This window comes from Sesamum indicum, linkage group LG11, assembly GCF_026168435.1.
Source record: "Sesamum indicum cultivar Baizhima isolate 11 linkage group LG11, ASM2616843v1, whole genome shotgun sequence".
Classification (NCBI taxonomy): Eukaryota; Viridiplantae; Streptophyta; class Magnoliopsida; order Lamiales; family Pedaliaceae; genus Sesamum; species Sesamum indicum.
In genome coordinates, this window is record NC_142667.1 from 16,468,866 (window position 1) to 16,486,059 (window position 17,194).

Consider the following 17,194-nt stretch of genomic DNA (forward strand, 5'->3'; position numbering starts at 1 on the left):
TGCTGAATTTTTACATATCTAACTAAACGTTCTGCATATATTCTCAAATTGGACAGCGAAACCCATTTCAAGAATTGCAAATATTTTGTGCCTTTTTTTCATTTTTTCGGGTCGGAATTGTAATTAGAAATTTGGCAGTTATGAATTATTGCCGTTGGTAGTTATTTGCTCCAAGCAAATGCCTGCCAATACATACGCACACATACTCAAGAAAATTCCTTCAGCTAAATGGAATGCAAGAAAGCTCACAAGTTGTCTGTGGGAGATAAAACCCATATGGATAGCTCTTCTAGCCCACAAGAATAATTATATGTATATGTATAGGATAAAAGCCCGTATAGGAGGAATCGTCCTTCTTCGAAGGCCTCACATACCTGTCCAGGACTCCCATTCTTTACACTTCACCAGTCCAAGAAAGCTCAGAGTGCGTCTTCCTATCATTTGTTATCGCAAAACACAGACACACAGTGAGTGAGATCAGAAAGCAAAATGGTTGGCCCTGGTCGACCAGAATTTGTCCTGTTCGGGTCGTCCATAGTGCAGATGTCATTCTGCGATGGGGGCTGGGGATCTCTCCTCACTGACCTCTATCACAGGAAGGTATTAATCCATTTCTTCCATCACTTTGTTTGATTTTCAGCAGCTAATAGTACATCGCATATTAGACTTTGGCGTTTAATTTGTGCATATGCGTTTACTTCCAAGAGCTTGCTCGCATTCAACTTTATCCGTTTCTGATGATTGTGAAACAAATTATGCAGGCCTCGTATAGTTTTGATTTCGGCTGTTCCGTGAAACGTAGTTTTGCGTATATTTTGGGGTCAACAGCTATTCATATTTTAACTTTCATTGGTTTAATTAGCTCATGTGAATGTTGCGAGATAAAATACTTTTGCCTTTTATGTCTAATGGGTGTCCTCTCATAAAGACACGGAACTTATAAAATATTACATCGGTTATGTATGATTCTCCCGTTTCTTAGCATCGAAGTAGTTTCAACAAGAAAGTTACTATTTATGGATTGTTAAGGTTACTGTTCATTTAATGTTCATTTAGTTTAGGTTTTTATGTTAATACTTGATGGGATATGAAGATTTTTGTTAATCTAACTTAAACAAGTATTAAGAGAATGATATAGTTGAGTTGAGTGAACAAATGATGCATTCGTGTGCTGACCAGATAAAACGATGTCTCAGTGTGAAAATATCAGAAGAATAGGCTACAAAAAGGTAGAGAGACCAAGTCATGATTGGAGAGTTGATAGAAGGCCCTTTACTAGATATTACGTCGGTCGTGTTTCTAATTTGCAGGAAAGACAGAAAGGAAATGGTTAATAAAAGAGACAAGTTGCAAGAAAAATAAGAACTTCTATGCCCAACGTTATCATCTCTGATTTTCATTCTATTTTTTGGCTTCAAGAAAGATTTATTCCTGATAAATATTGATTTTCTATTTTTTCCCATAGGCAGACATAGTATTACGAGGATATTCTGGATGGAATTCGAGAAACGCTCTTGAAGTTTTAAATCAGATTTTCCCACAGGTATACAAAGTGCATCTACTAACCAAGTATATTGAAATATCCACCATGCTGACCACTATATACCTTTTGCCAGTAGGTTGATGAATATTACCTTACCTTGCCAAAATGTAAAATCATTTCTGGCCAACCTGTGCTACACTTTTTTCCTCGTTCCATTCACAACATTTTTCTTGATTGACTGCAGGATGCAGCTGACCAGCCATCTCTGGTTATCGTATATTTTGGTGGCAATGATGCAATGCAACCTCACCCAAGTGGCCTAGGCCCTCATGTTCCTCTTCCTGAATATCTTGAAAACATGAAAAAGATTGCTCTTCATCTCAGGGTAACACAATACTATTGTCATACCGTGTATCCTCTTATGTTTCTAAAGTTGCAAACTGATTATGTTTTCTGCTGTTTGAGCATGATTTATGTCCTCAAAAAAGTGAGTGACCAGATTTATACGACACAATTGAAACATATAGATGCTTTTCTTCCTCTTCTCAATTACTCAGTACAAGTGATTCCTGATACTATCTTTTACACCTCTAGAGTCTTTCGGAGAAGACCAGGGTAGTTTTTCTTACCTCTCCTCCTGTAGATGAGGCAATGATTCGCCAATGTTTCGGGTGATCTTAACTTAATTGAGTTTTACGTATCAGATTTGGTCTTAGAGAGTCATCTGGTATTGCTCTCTGTGTGTGTGTATCTGACTCTCTCCATGTTCGGTGTTCCTACAGCAACGCATTTGATAAGCAAGAACGCACAAATGAGTCCTGCCGTATTTATTCTGATGCTTTGGTTGACATGTGCAAACAATTGGATGTAAAAGTCATCAATCTTTGGAAAGCATTCCAGCATAGAGATGATTGGGCAGAAGCTTACTTAGCGTAAGTTCATTCTTTGTACGAAACAAACTTTCATATTCATTAATCTTTATAAAGTACGTTTGTGGCTATAACAAACCGAAAAAATAACAAGAGATGACAAAAACTACCAGGACCAAGAGATGACAAAAACACTATCAGCTTGGTTACTCAGCCCCCGTCCTACTCCATGAGTTTTGTTCCGATCCCTCGTGATTTGACAATTTTCTTTCAATTGATTATTAATGCCTACATCTTGGCGAAGATTCCCATGGCTTTAAATAGAAAATGAATAATTTTACTATGATCACTTAGTATAGCAGATCCATCGTCTCATGCATGACTAAAGGCTTTCGGTGGAGTGGAATCCCATTCTTTATTTTCTCGTTCTTTGTAAGTTCTCTTGAAACTGTTTCAAATTTAAGGCTGTTCTCATGAAAATCCTGAATACATGGTTTTATGTAGGGACGGAATCCATTTAACCTCCGGCGGGAGTAGAGTGGTATTGAAGGAGATATTGAAGGTACTTAAAGAGGCAGAATGGGAACCAAGCTTGCATTGGATGTCAATGCCAGCTGAATTTTCAGAGGATTCACCATATTACCCAGTTGGGCCGGACGGCAAAACTACCATTAATGTCTCTGATATTATTTCTCAATGGAAAACCGAGTGGATGGATGACAAAGAAATTGAAGCCTTCACCTCAAAGTCTTCAGTTTCCATCCCCTTTTGAACTCAGAATACGAGTTTCTTCTGATTGATTCTTGAATCTTGATTGATGATATAGGCTATTGGGCATTGATGTTCAGAGTTGATCAGTATATTGATTCCAAATGCTTCATATTTTGCCCCAAACTTTCATTGATATACTTGTAAGAACCTCTGATTTGGAGGGTCATATACGCTTCTGAAACAGTGGAAATAAAGTTCTTTTGTTCTGAATTTAAACTTTATTACAAGGATGAGAATTTTACTGCGTTGCTGAGTCAAAAACAATATCTAAAACAGCGAAATAATCCAACTACAAATTCAGGGATGGCACCTAACTCCTGTCTCAGCTTGACTTCCACCTAACTATTGAATTTATACAAAAGGAATTTACAACTAACTAAACTAATTAAATAAAAGAATTTCTTCGTCTTTGGATGTTGAGTTCAGCCACATGAAAATGGACGGGAAGAGGGGAATACAACAAATGAACATGGTCAAGATATGACAGCGAGTCAATCCTCTTGATCACTAATGCAAACCGACAAAGTTCAACCAAAAAAGGAACAACTTTCCTCCACCTACCATCCAAAGTAGCAGAAGCAAACTCAACTACTCATCAACTGGTATAAAAGGACAAACAGCACAAAGTTGCAGAAGAAGAAGATTGGAAAATGGCGGGTCCGAGTCGCCCACAGTTCGTGCTATTCGGGTCATCCATAGTTCAGATGTCCTACAATATTGGAGGCTGGGGTGCTATTCTGGCTGATCTTTACGCTCGCAAGGTACAACTTTTCTTGCTTCACTTCATGATTCATTTGGCGTATTGCTATCCTTTGGCTATCTTTAATTTGATTGGCAAAGATTTGAGAGCTTATTTCTGGTTCTGGGCTTTTCTTAATAACTTCTGAATCAGGGCAATTTGTTGGGTGATATTGAAGCCAAAACTTAGAAATGCGAAATTGCTAGTTTGCTTGTTGGATTCAATCATAGGAGGTTTGGGATTTTGTAAGGAAGAAAAGTGAAAGCTTTATTTGTAGGAGGAGTTTGTTGTAGAGATAACTTGCTAAGAATTAACGCCTGTGTGGACTGCTGCAATTCAAATTGGGGCTTAGAAATGTCGACATTAGTTCGCTTGTAGTTAATCACATAGTCCAGTTTGGGATCTCTCTATATTCTACCATGAGGAGAAAGGAAAAAAACTTCCAGAAATATAATGGAGTATGGTGGTCTTATGGTTAACTGAACTTTGGCCTTGTATAGGAGTCTGATTTCCATTCAAATTGTTGATGATGGTAGAGGTTGATGTTAATGGAAGGTTCCAATTACTTATTCTCTTGTTTGCTGAGATTTTGTACTGCATGGTGGAAAACCACCATAGATGAACTATGGCAAGTTGTGTGATGCCTGTCTCTGATAAAACATGATGTTATGTTTCATACCACGATTTGTGTTCTTCCCTAAGTTTGGTGGGGTATACCACGTAGTTTTACTCCTAATCTGAGGAGACTACCTGCTTAAAGTTTAAACATAAGGTGAACATAACTCTTCCGTGGTGGTTTGTCAAAGGATCATGTAGCTTATTACACTGTTAAGTATTTCCCTAAAGAACAAATTTGACCAATTACTTACAATTGAGAAATTGTTGAAGGCGGACCTTGTCTTGCGAGGATACTCTGGTTGGAACACGAGGATGGCTCTTGAAGTCCTGGATCAGGTTTTCCCAAAGGTACATGTCAGATAATGAATCTTGTGAAGTATCGAATTATTCATCAGTTTTTCAGAACAATATATTTCTTCCTCCTACTAGGCCAATACATATTAGCTTATTTACGTAAAGTTGTTTCTCATTTATGGTTTGAGTTCAGGATGCAGCTGTTCAGCCTTCTCTGGTGGTAGTATATTTTGGTGGTAATGACGCAACAAAAGCTCACCCAAGTGGCCTGGGTGCTCATGTCCCTCTTCCTGAATTTGTGGAGAACATGAGAAAGATTATTGATCATATCAAGGTTTGTCCGGTATAACTTTGCCTAGTCATTAATCAAAAATTGCTGCTAATGCATGTGTATTTAATAGCATCTGATATTCAGCGTACCAGCGAGAGTATCGGCAAATAATATATAATTTAGACGGCATGGACTTTATTGGAGTGGTAGTTTCTCTTGGATATATACTAGTAACTTCATGTACCTTAATAGAACTTGTCGGCTCTGCTACTGTTGGAAAAGCCGCTTCTGTTTGCAACAAAATCAGTTTTGCATTTGTTTCCATTGAATATGGAAGTGGCATTTCTCTAGTCACTTTTCGGTTATTACATTGCTTGCTTATGTTTAAGTGGCTCGCAAGAGCATATAGTTGGTTGTCATAGTTTCTGACATGATGTGTACTAGATTTCCGATGACCTCGTTCGGAGTTTATCTAGAATTGCAATGGTATTGGGTAGACAAAAATCTGTTCTTTTGTTCTTTCCCTATTAAGTGGAAAGTTTTGAGTTTATATTGAATAAGCCAAATTACTCTATCTGCGGACACACTCTCCTTGTATTCCTTGAAAATAAATCATCTGTTCTGACCATTTTGTAATCAATTTCAGAGTCTTTCAGATAAAACAAGGGTAATATGCCTTAGCTCTCCTCCCGTGAATGAAGCGAAAATTCATGAAATATTTGGGTAATTAACACTTAAACACGTTTGGTTGAATATTTTTGGATCAGAACCTATGATCTCAGTGAAAACCTTCTTTACATATCCTTAAAACCAGGAATGCACTTGATGATCAAGCCAGGACAAACGAGGGCTGTCGTATATATTCTGAAGCTTTAGTAGAACTTTGCCAAGAAATGGATGTTGAGGCCATAAATCTTTGGACAGCAATACAGCAAAGAGACGATTGGGCCAACGCTTGCTTCATGTCAGTGAACTTTCTCTAAGCCAACACTGAGAGTCATTTCTTCATTTTAGCTATTGATTTTCTTTGTGGATAGTTATTTTGTGGCCCATAAATCATGAAAGTTTATCGTATATTTATGGGGGTTATCTTGCAGAGACGGAATACACTTGTCAGCCGATGGGTCCAAAATTGTAGTGAAGGAGATGCTCAAGGTCCTGAAAAAGGTTGATTGGGAACCAAGTCTCTACTGGCTGTCAATGCCATCCGAATTTCCGGAGGATTCACCATATTATGTTGTTGGTCCTGATGGTAAAACAACCGTAAATGTTTCTGGCCATATCTGTACTTGGCAGAAGGAGTGGCTCAATATCTAGCCTCAATACAAGGTTAAAAAAGAGGTGCTACGTAGCTGGGCAAAGGATTAAATGACTATCATCAAGATTTTCTTCCAAATGGTCTTGTTTTCCTTTTATATACTTGTACTTTTGGATCTGAAATTACTTTGAAACCAATCATTATCCAGATTTACAAAAGAAGCTGAGTCACATCAGTGCAAGGTTTAGTTGATTTACATTTCCTGTGTTGGGGACTTCAAACGACCAAATTCTTGTACTATCCAACATCATATGTTCATGGTACATAATCTGGAACTACAGATTACCTTGACATTGATTGATAGCCATTGGTACTCAGCAAAAAAAGTTATAGATTAGATGGTATTCATAGGTTGAATAAGAAACACTGCTACTTGGTCAAGATTGACGGCGACCAGACTACTGGACAAACTCTCTCTCTCTCTCTCTCTCTCTCATTGATTGTATTGTATAAGAAGATTAATCATCTATTTCTCGCAGCAATAATTCACAATATGCAATTTACGACATAATCAAACGACTGATACATACACCAGGGGCAAAACAAGTGAAAGCCGCACATCCAACAGCAGCAATGCCCAACAGAATGATCATGGAAATTCCTCTGCTGCAGTGAGTTGGCTCTCAAATGATTTTTAAGTCTTTTCTCCAAGCAATGAAATCAAAACAAAACCCAGCCAAGTGAATCCGAGATAAAAGATTGCTCTGTAAAATAATGGACTAGTCCGGTGGCTGCAAGTGTTAAATCTGTTTACAGTGACACGTTCATGTAGAAAGTTGTAATCTACCACTAGGCTTTCTTCTTTTCCATCCCTGAAATTTACACCATATACAGCTTTGAGCTCAGGCTTCATGCAAATCAAAATGAAAACAGAAAAGAAAGGGTAAGAGAACTTACAAAAGCTGAATAATATACAAATGTGAGACCCGCCAGAATAATGAAGGCAATTTGAAACACATTATACCTGCAACAGCAGAAGTATTACTAGTACCGCGAGATTCTGATACTAAAAATCTATTGAATAAGACAAATGCAGGGATGTTAACTGACTTGTACAAATATTTGATTCCCCGTAGAGATTGCAATGTATGACCAAATATTTCTTGAGCTGCGGTAGCTTGGGAATAGTAGGCAAATGCAGTGGCGCAGAACTGAATCACACTGCATGATCACAATGAATATACTCAATTCAAAAGTTCAACAGGAGCAGAAACTCTGATCAAGCACAAAGTCTGAAATAAAGATACAGCACCAAAGTGCATAGTAACTGATTGAAACAAAAAGCATTAAATCAGTATTCACCAACCTTCATATATCACAACTATGACAGTTTGCACTAAACTGAATAGAAGGTGTCCTAGTACTACTACTAACTAGATTCCTTTTCAAGGATGCCAGTAATCGCCTTAGACATTGCATATAAAACTTTATAAGAAAGTTAAAAGATAATTACCTGATTGAGCAAAGAAGAATGAGGCCCACATTAAAAAGAAATGAGTTCATAAGCGTAGCTCCCCATCTGTAAATACACATCACACGTCATTTCATATCTATCAAAAGCTATAGACAAGAAATAGCAAACACAAAGAAAGTACATACTTCATGGGATGGATTGTAATAAAAACCAATTTTAGGCCAAGCATCATTGCACCAGCAACAACAGCAAGCAGGAGATAGAAGCAGAAAAATGCAAATGCTGCAGTTCCCAGAAGACCTAGAAGAAAAACAAAACCAGCATGCGTTCAAACAATCGCATCATCAGATGGTACAGAATAAACCACAATCAGGAGTTTCCCAGTTACCCCAAACATCATCCAATTTGATGAAGACCTCGTTGAGGAATGGAGAAAGAGGAGGATCGATCAGCAAATATATCACTATATGTGCAATCCAAGCCACCGAAACAATCAACCTGTTCAAAGAAATGAACTTGTTAACATTGTCAATCATCAGGTCTAAACCATTAAGCTTGACAAAGACAGAAAGCAAGAACAGAGATCCAAAATGAGCATGGCAGCACTGATAAGCAAAACATACCCTACAACTCCAAGCACAAGTTTGGCAAGGTAGCCAAGAACAGTCATAGCCCAAGTTGCCTCTGCCTGAACAAATTAGGCAGCAATATCATACATTTATTTTTTGTACATTATCTATTTCCCTTTGCCTCTTTATTCTCTTGTTTTGCTTTGTTTTTCATTCTGCTTCAGTTTTCTTTCCTTGGAGTGGAAGAAGGGAATTAGAATCTCCTATTAGCATAATAATTTGAATAGAACTATCACCTGTTCACCTTGAGGATACATCTCTTCCAAAGCCTTAACATCTTCTTCCAGAAGAAGTAGCTCCTACAAGTCAAAAACACTTGTAGTGGATAATTATTCCGCAGTAAAAGAATCCATCAAGCGAAGAAATTATTGAACTCCACTTCCAAGAGAAAATAAAATTACTTTCCAAGGACATAGGAAACATGAAACAAAAGAAAGCATGAAGGCAAAGAAATTATGAAGAAAAGATTCAGCTCTTAAACATCAAAACTGTCCTAAACAACTGTTGTTTGAGCAATAACAAGCATAAGAGATCTAAAGTACTCTGTCAAAGAAATTCCAATCAAATATGCAAGGTCAATTGTCATAATAGTCCTCATACATTGGAAAATCTAATTAAAATGACAAAGATGAAGAGAGAACATAAAAATAGCAAAGAAAAGAAAACGTACCTTTTCTACAGCTTTCACATTTTTACGCCATTTTCTTCCCTTGTTGCCACTCCTTTCCTCCTGATGAAGTGCATCAGCTGTTTTTTTCAGTTCTCTAGCCTTTTTGGCCAGTTCAGTTGCTTCCTAGAGAAGATGAAAATTAAGTCTCACATGTAATCATACCATAACTCCAATTGCCGGAAGATTAAAGTTGCCTCCTTTTAGGTCCCATGGAAAAACTTAAGGACACAAAGAAGCACAAATACCTTGATATACTGCGAACGTGTGATAACAGCCTTTGGACGCCGGATAAATGAAAATATGAGACTAAGTGGAAGGCAAGCAATGCCAACACCTCCAAATATCTGGAGATTGCACCGTGCAAAATACTTGAGAACAAAGAGTAAAATGAAATGACACAAATATGTTTTAAGGCATAGGCAGATATAAGTCGCAAAATATCTAAGCATGACTGCAAGCACGTAAGAGAATTTCATATGATATATCGAAAACAGTCTGAATATGTAAACATGAAATGATGAAAGCAAATCATGAAACATCCCCATCATCGAGGCAGTGATGCTTGTTGTGACAAATCTGCAAGGAGGACATACAGTGAAAAGTACAGATCCAACAATAGTAGCGAGAGCTACAACATATTCTGGGAAGGTACTGCGCATAGTCCATGTTGTCTCAGATGAAGCATTGGCAGTATAGGCAGAGCACTGAATCACAAAATGTAATTTCAGTAAAATCCAGAAGCAAAACTACAAGCAATTTGAAATGATTAATATACTTCAGCCTACCTGTTTAGCGCCATTTCCAATACATTGTTGACCACTGGAGAAGTCCCATGATGACGGGAAGGACACAGTAGATGAGGAGAGGTGCCTAACAGTGAAGTCCACCTTTCCCACAAGCCCTGAGACACATTCAACCGAAAATTATACCTATTTGAGATCACTTGATTGCCTAATATTTTCAGGAATCCTTCCAATATTTACAGTTAGAAAAAAATAAAGGAGCTCAATCACATTTCCAGCACAAAATTTACAAACAAACTACTCCATCCAATGGCCAAAGCAAGTTGGGACTAAATTTATCAGCAAAATCATTTCCACCCATTAAGACATTTACATTGAGCTAATTAATTAAAATTCTAAATGTGGTATGAATCTGATTATCATGTTAGAAGTGAAAATAAAATTCCAAGGCATAAATCAGAATTAGCATAGCATCAATTTTTATTACAGAAATAGGAATTAATACACTGGAATGAAGCTTATGATTAACCAAAAGAACTTAGACAACTAAAAATGAACATTGACTTGAGATATCATGCGCTTTACATGACACAAAATAATCGAACAGTTAAAAACCAACTACTACAAAATCACATCTCAAATATGCCCATCCAACTTCAATACATGGTCAGGTGTCAGGCACAAAATGCAATTGCCAACTGGTTACATGTAGTTCTAGAACGAGCAAAAGATCACTACAAAACGCCAGTCTACTTCAGAAGCAGTAAATACTAAAGCACTAAGGTAACCACAATCCAGTCAGAGTTAAATTTGCTGAGGCTTCACAATAAGAAAATAGCTTTTGAATTAGAACAAATTAAGTAATTCAAGGCTCATCTTTCACATTTCAGCAATCTACTCCAGCATCTCTGAAGCTAACCAAAAAAAAGAAAAAAACAGCAAATCAACCGCAAAAACAAGAAAATAAGGAAGGTTTTGTAGAAAACTACCATATAAAATTCCCAGAAGAAGAGCACACACAACAGCTGTCACAATCACCCACAGCAATGCACTTTTCATCCTCTTCCAGACGGTCCTGATAACCCAACAACACGTAAAAAGAGATAAGACTATTTAGAAATAGATACAAAGAAGCAACTACAATATCGTGGAAACTGAAACGTGAAATGATATCGATTAGAGGTTACTTGTCTAGGTCGCCTTCGTAATAGAACATAGCAAACGGAATGACAAAGAAAACAAGTAGTGCGTCGATAATGTAAACAGCGAGCCACAAATCCTTCATTGGGAGGGTAAGGTTGCAAGCGCCGTTATAAATCGCGTGGCGACAGGCCTGCCGGTTGGCCACATCAGCAGGGAGCATGAGAATGGAGATGGCAGCGATGGAGAGCCCAAAAACCACGACGAATTTCGGAAAATACGCCTGGTTAGCGTCATCTGGATGCTGGTAATTGACGAGGAGGTAGACATTAAATATAAAAACCAGTACGCACACAATGATGGCCACGATCACAAGGGCTAAATTGAAATCCCCCATTTCTGCTCGGCTAGAAAATGAGGGAGCACCTCCGCCGTTTCAAAATCTATGAGTTTAAAATCCCAGGTTTCGATTCTGATTCATTCGAATGAAGTAATTGTTTTGGATTTGCGGAAGTAGATCTGGTTCTGGGAGGATTTTGGTTTGTTTTCTAGTTTCTTTTAAATTATGAAAAGCAGGGAGAGAAACGGCGGGTTTGCTCCGGCGATGGTGAAAGTTGGATGAACAAGAGGATGAGTTTTCGGGGCTGGGATTGCGACTGTCTTTTCTCTATTTTTGTGGATGATTAAATGTTATTACGCTGTAATAAAAAAGCACCACTGATACAATGCATGATGATTATTGATTAGACTTGCCATTTTTTTTTTTTTATTAAACTTGCCATTTGAATTTCACTATTCAGACTTTAATATGCTTTAATGCTTGTGTTATTAGAAAATTGAATATAGTATAATAAAAGAATTAAGCTAATTTATTTAATTTCTTAAATGATAATATTCTTTCTCAATGAAAATTAAAATTAAGATATAGTTTAAAGAAATAAAATTGAATAATACTTGTACTACATAATTACGTAAAATGAATGCATGTTATGAAGCAATTTAATAAAAAGATGTGTTGAAATAGTGCTATTCTGCAAAAATTGTTCCTTTTTCCATGTTCATATTTGAGATTAACTAACAATAAAACGAATTAACGTTATGAATAAGGTATTTCGTCAGCTATTCTATTTTTACTACATTGGATTCGGATAATGATAATATTATTCGAGGGGTTTTTACTTAAAAAGATTGGCAAATTGGAATCCTTTATTATTGCGATGGATATGGAAACAGCCTGTCACAACGAGGCATTCGGCACGACGCTTGGGACGCTCCGCCCCGATGACCCGTTGAGACTTGAGACAATCGCACTTGTCTTGCAAGACTAATACCTCAAGATATAGAGTAGACCACGCCATTCTGTCTAAAAAGATGACAAAAGACCAAAGACCAAATAAAGGAAAGAATGGAACTACAAGTCTACAATGGTATCAACTCAGGATCCGCCTGTAACCGAGATTTGAAAAAACAAAAAAATGGGCACGTCATATGCAGCTTGCAATCCCAGGCCTCACTATACAATGAATCCTTCAATTGAGGTGTGGTCACAAGCACAGTACGGCTTCACCCATGCACTCCCCAAAACTGAAATACTACAGATTTGCTCAGGGAAGAAACATGCACATACCAGTCCAATCAGTGTCATATGTAAGAAGAGATTGTGAACGATTGCCATCTAAATTTATCTTTCCTTTTTAACTTGCACAAGTAGATTTACAGAAACAGGCCCTAATTAACATTGTATTTATCAGTTAACAGTTGGAGTGGAGGTGCTCGTCAATTTTTCAAATGTTGTGGCTCTGATCGCCAGGTGCCACAGCAACTGACACTAGGTAGATGTGATTTCCTTGTTCAAAATTATTCTATCCTTGTGGGGCTCTGGTTGTTGATATCCAGCCGGAGGGAATCAAGACTGCAACGACAACAAGTTGACAGAAAACATGAAATTGGGTAATCCGGCATCATAAGGTAATTGAGCATTGTACAATATAAACTCATTTAGATCAGCACTGTCATCAAGCAGCTGATTTACCTGCAATTTTGCGGAACCGTCCAACCATATGATTCTAAACTTGGTGGTGAAGACAAAAACTTTTTCCAGTCTTCGAGCATAATTCTTAGGTCATGAAGCTTACTGTTCAACCCAAAACAACAGTTTGCATGCATCGTACAAACTTGATATAGATCTTCACTTGGTTCACAAAACCCACCAAAGTAAGTAGTATCTAAGAATCTCAATTTCAGGCCAATTTCTCTGATGAAGGAATCCTTTTTAATTTTATTAAGAACATCTTGATCATGTAATCCTGGATATGTTTCGTGTGAAGAGTACCAGAACTTGTAAAACTCTATAGACCGATTATTTGATCTTACAAACTTGAATCCTCCATTAGGTCTGTTTTCAATATCATCAGATCTGCCTCTGAAATGATCACATGCAATCTGAAAATCAGCATCTGGATGGAAGTGAGGAAATGGATCTCTGAACCACATAACATCTGCATCCTGGAAATAAGACAGTGAAGATAAGTGTGGATAGAACTTCCCAAAATATTCTATTAGTTTAGGATACACCATCAACTAAAGTGCCTAGTTTGGGATGATTGATAACCTCATAGACAAACAGCATTATAATGCCACATGGTGCACTACCAACAATGGCAGTAAATATTCACGTATGAAAGCACTATATGGTAGAATTACGCTCATCACAGGAAACGAGAACTTTACCATTTCTTTTGGACCGGAAAAGCCAATTCCACTTTTTAGGTCAGAAAAGGGTAAAGGCAATATATGAGCACAGTTTGAGTGCAGAGATAGACTGCGTGTCTGCATGTGTGTGTGTGTGTGAGAGGGAGAGAGAGAGAGAGAGAGAGAGAGAGAACCGTGAAAAGAAAGTTGTATCCCATCTCAAGAACAGATCGTAGGAAATCAATCCTTCTCCACATCATCTTCAAGTAGTCTGGGGTCATAAAATAAGCCTCACGTGAAAAGTCAATTCCTTCAGTGACGAGAGCAAAACAGTGGGAGTGCACTGCTAAACAACGAGAAAATGCCTTTCCATCTAAAGTAACAATCACCAAATGGTTCAGCAGATGGCGGGTATGCTCTCCAATTCTGAAACTCTCAAGAAAGAGATCAATAACTGAATTTGGAGCTGCCCATGCTTCATTTAAGGTTGTTAAGATCACTGAGTTATCTTGCATAGAAGCAACCTTCAAAACTCTTTCAAGACTATACTCCTCACTGTCCTACAACAACTATGAAATAATTAGAAATAAAGTATGGTAAAGTTATGAACCATGGCAAAGAATCTCATCGGTGCACTATCATATGCCATAAGAGAACGCAAGAGAATATCTTAGTATTAAACTAAAACAGCCCAGACCGAGGTAAAGTTCCACAATGGTTAATAACAAATGAGACGCATTATTTAATAAATTGAGTAACAGCAAGATAAACTGAAAATCCTTCACGTTGACTGCATATCATGAGATCTATATTGTCAAAAGATGAAGACACTAAGTCAAAGTTGAAATTAATTCAGAATTAGGTTATATGCAAAACCATCAATACATATTATAATACAAATGTGGAAAACTCCATTCTAATAAAGTCTAGGAATCAATAGAAATGAACACAAGTTTGCAGAGAGATCTGCATATAAGTCTTATTATTAATAATAGCCGTTTTAGAAGTAACGTGGGAAACCATTATAATGACAGAGACACTCACAAATTATACTTTTGTCCACCATGCATATGATGAACGTGCAACAGACTCAATTCTCTTGACTCTCTTCAAATAGAATAAACAATCATAGTGCCACCATCATGCCTGAAATGCATTCCCAGAATACAAGGTCCAGAAAAGAAACAACAGACAATTGGTCTGACAAAAATATAAATGTCATCACCATACGATTTTCGAAGCAACAACTACCGACACATTCTCGTCGTTTCCTAGATGATCCAATTTTCCAGACAGGATACTGGTCTGCTCTAGGGGTGTGGGTGTGTCTATCTCTGCATTAATAAACTAGCAATGCATCCTGGCCACAGCAATGCCATTAAACTCTTGAGGCTAATTATATTAATCAGACAAACAAAAACAGTGAAATGAAAATCTTGGTAGACATGAATCATCCAATATTTGAAGCATTCCTATATTTAGCCAACTGTCTTTAGCTCTGCGATCTTTTAACCGATCGTTTTGAGTTTGTGAGATACACAGTGCTTAGTTCATAAAATCAATACTCTCATGCTATCATGTTTGTATGCAACGTTTCTAACAGTTCAATCTGTATAAGATAGCCTCAATTGTCCAAAACACTTGCCAACTTGATTTTCAGTTGCATCTAAGATATATTAGTACAAAAATGAAAATACAAAGAAACATAAATAAGTAGATCCATATAAGCACATTCATGAAAAAAATTAATTACTATATAAAAACTAAACTACTTTTATTAACTCCAAAATAGTCTATAATTTTGTTTCCTTCTCTTTCTGTTTTGTTCCTTCGTTTTTATGGAGTGTCTTAATACCTGTATAACAATAAAATATATGTAAACTGGTACTAGATGTTGCCTCTTTTTGTCATATATAGATGCGAAGAGATAGATTTAAGTACTAGAAACTTCTATAATCAGTAGCAATTGTACGTCTCTACCTGCAGCTCACGATGACTGTCCCTTTCTATCAAATAATTCATCCATAGAACAAAGGGAATAGAACAGATAAATAAAACAAAAGAAAAATGAATTAAATAAAATTAAGATAGTGACAGGAGTAAAATGAAAAGGAGGCTGACCGAGGAAGGGGAACCGCTGTAATCAAAGCTTGGGAACACGTGAGCGGCACTTGGGATCCAGGAGTCAGCAGCTCTCTGGAGGCAGAAACAGGACACCACCGCCGCAGCGACGATCATCACGACGCACCTCAAAACCCCTGGCCGCCTGCTGTAGGATGGTGACTCCGGCGGCACCGGAACCGTCATCTTGGAAGAAACGCTCAGAGGATACGAACGCCAGAGAAACGGCGTCGTCATTGGGTCATTATTGCTCGTTCCGGTGCGCAGTTACCGAGGGATTTTCGATGGTAACTGGTAAGAGTCAGAAGCGGGAACTGTCTACTACACCCACTCTATTTATTTTGGACTTAGGTTCTAAATGCTAATAATAAATTGTCCGTGTCTAAATTTAAACAAGAAAATGGTGGACCTACCCCTCAAGCCCTACACAATCAAACCCCCTTTCTATTCCAAAAATAACGGATCAGTCCAATCTTTGGATTCGTTTTAATAAAAAAATTCACAGGGTAAACTAATCAAGAAACTAAAATCTTAGTTTATAATCATTAGATAAATAACTACGTAACGAGTACTATGTATAATTTCTCAAATCATAAACTTATCACAAGTCAAGTATCTATCTATACATTTATATAATTGATGTCCAAAAAATATATTTTTGGATCTACAATTATTTTTTGGGTTAAATATTTCATCCATCTCTATTTTTCTCAATTTTTCATTTCCTCGCATATCAACTTCCGAAACTCTCTTTTCTTGATTCAATCAACGTCTAATAAATTTCTTCTATTTTATATTTTTTATTCAATTAATATATATTTTTAAAAGTAATTAAGATTTTAATTTTAGAATTATTACGCACGTACATTTAAATATGTGACATATATTTGTATTAATTACCCATGCATGTTATGTTTAAAATAAGAATCAATTATAAAAATGAATATAATTGTACTTATTTAATTTGTTTTATTTGACCAAATTAGGTATTTATTTAAGGTGATATGAGGTAATAACTAAAAGCTATTCCACAAATTCGTAGTACGTTTTGGTTCCACGCTTTCAATATAGAAAGGCTAAATTGAGGAAAAATATCAACACAAACGCATAAAATTACATGCATATGTAGATTAGTAGATCGCATCTCCTAATGTTATATTCTCTATCGATTGTCCATTGTATTTGTTAAACTTTTGTCAATTTTAAATGATTATTTGTAATTTCTTATAATTACAACAAATCCAGATCAACCCTTATAATTTACCCAAATTTGTATGTATTTGATAATCAGCTCAACTATTTGGCATAGGGTTTCATGGTAATTCACTAATTAATAAACAATTATTCATTCAACTAAAACTAGCAATTTTGAACAAATTGCATAGAACTAAGGCATTTTTTTTTATTCAATTGATGTCTATCT

At 36.8% G+C, this 17,194-nt stretch overlaps 4 protein-coding genes across 4 annotated transcripts; 2 read left to right on the forward strand and 2 right to left on the reverse strand.

Moving 5' to 3' along the window:
- Positions 1 to 160: 160 nt before the first annotated feature.
- LOC105174561 (GDSL esterase/lipase CPRD49) lies at positions 161 to 3,339 on the forward strand. Its single transcript, XM_011096705.3, is given in 7 exon segments — positions 161 to 600; positions 1,466 to 1,543; positions 1,728 to 1,868; positions 2,078 to 2,154; positions 2,266 to 2,415; positions 2,857 to 3,089; positions 3,092 to 3,339. Coding segments are annotated over 7 exon segments (858 nt in total). The 5' UTR covers positions 161 to 489; the 3' UTR covers positions 3,160 to 3,339.
- A 200-nt stretch (positions 3,340 to 3,539) lies between these two features.
- LOC105174563 (GDSL esterase/lipase CPRD49) lies at positions 3,540 to 6,559 on the forward strand. The gene is made up of 6 exons (XM_011096707.3): positions 3,540 to 3,884; positions 4,751 to 4,828; positions 4,968 to 5,108; positions 5,692 to 5,768; positions 5,860 to 6,009; positions 6,143 to 6,559. Exons 1-6 carry the CDS (start codon positions 3,774 to 3,776, stop codon positions 6,360 to 6,362), a joined length of 777 nt encoding a protein of 258 aa, XP_011095009.2. The 5' UTR covers positions 3,540 to 3,773; the 3' UTR covers positions 6,363 to 6,559.
- Positions 6,560 to 6,670: 111 nt separating this feature from the next.
- LOC105174564 (LIMR family protein At5g01460) lies at positions 6,671 to 11,646 on the reverse strand. Its single transcript, XM_011096708.3, has 14 exons — positions 11,007 to 11,646; positions 10,809 to 10,894; positions 9,862 to 9,977; positions 9,670 to 9,780; positions 9,322 to 9,420; positions 9,077 to 9,199; positions 8,643 to 8,705; positions 8,401 to 8,465; positions 8,166 to 8,275; positions 7,963 to 8,077; positions 7,817 to 7,882; positions 7,414 to 7,524; positions 7,261 to 7,327; positions 6,671 to 7,175 (listed from the first exon to the last, which is right to left on the reverse strand). Exons 1-14 carry the CDS (start codon positions 11,354 to 11,356, stop codon positions 7,128 to 7,130), a joined length of 1,530 nt encoding a protein of 509 aa, XP_011095010.1. The 5' UTR covers positions 11,357 to 11,646; the 3' UTR covers positions 6,671 to 7,127.
- A 981-nt stretch (positions 11,647 to 12,627) lies between these two features.
- On the reverse strand, positions 12,628 to 16,141 carry LOC105174566 (uncharacterized protein At4g15970-like). The gene is made up of 4 exons (XM_088875367.1): positions 15,772 to 16,141; positions 13,845 to 14,210; positions 12,992 to 13,464; positions 12,628 to 12,871 (listed from the first exon to the last, which is right to left on the reverse strand). Exons 1-4 carry the CDS (start codon positions 16,006 to 16,008, stop codon positions 12,817 to 12,819), a joined length of 1,131 nt encoding a protein of 376 aa, XP_088731493.1. The 5' UTR covers positions 16,009 to 16,141; the 3' UTR covers positions 12,628 to 12,816.
- Between the last annotated feature and the right edge of the window lie 1,053 nt (positions 16,142 to 17,194).

Bases quoted from the DNA above. Each gene is read 5' to 3' on its own strand.
- LOC105174563 (XM_011096707.3), top strand. From the start codon at position 3,774: ATGGCGGGTCCGAGTCGCCCACAGTTCGTGCTATTCGGGTCATCCATA. The intron at 4,829-4,967 runs GTACATGTCAGA...GTTTGAGTTCAG, and splicing joins TGGATCAGGTTTTCCCAAAG to GATGCAGCTGTTCAGCCTTC. The intron at 5,769-5,859 runs GTAATTAACACT...CCTTAAAACCAG, and splicing joins AAAATTCATGAAATATTTGG to GAATGCACTTGATGATCAAG.
- LOC105174564 (XM_011096708.3), bottom strand. From the start codon at position 11,356: ATGGGGGATTTCAATTTAGCCCTTGTGATCGTGGCCATCATTGTGTGC. The intron at 9,978-10,808 runs GTAGTTTTCTAC...AATGTGTCTCAG, and splicing joins TCTTCTGGGAATTTTATATG to GGCTTGTGGGAAAGGTGGAC. The intron at 9,200-9,321 runs GTATTTGTGCTT...CATCTTCTCTAG, and splicing joins CACGTTCGCAGTATATCAAG to GAAGCAACTGAACTGGCCAA.
- LOC105174566 (XM_088875367.1), bottom strand. From the start codon at position 16,008: ATGACGACGCCGTTTCTCTGGCGTTCGTATCCTCTGAGCGTTTCTTCC. The intron at 14,211-15,771 runs GTCAGCCTCCTT...TAGTTGTTGTAG, and splicing joins ACAGCGGTTCCCCTTCCTCG to GACAGTGAGGAGTATAGTCT. The intron at 12,872-12,991 runs GTAAATCAGCTG...TTGTCGTTGCAG, and splicing joins ACGGTTCCGCAAAATTGCAG to TCTTGATTCCCTCCGGCTGG.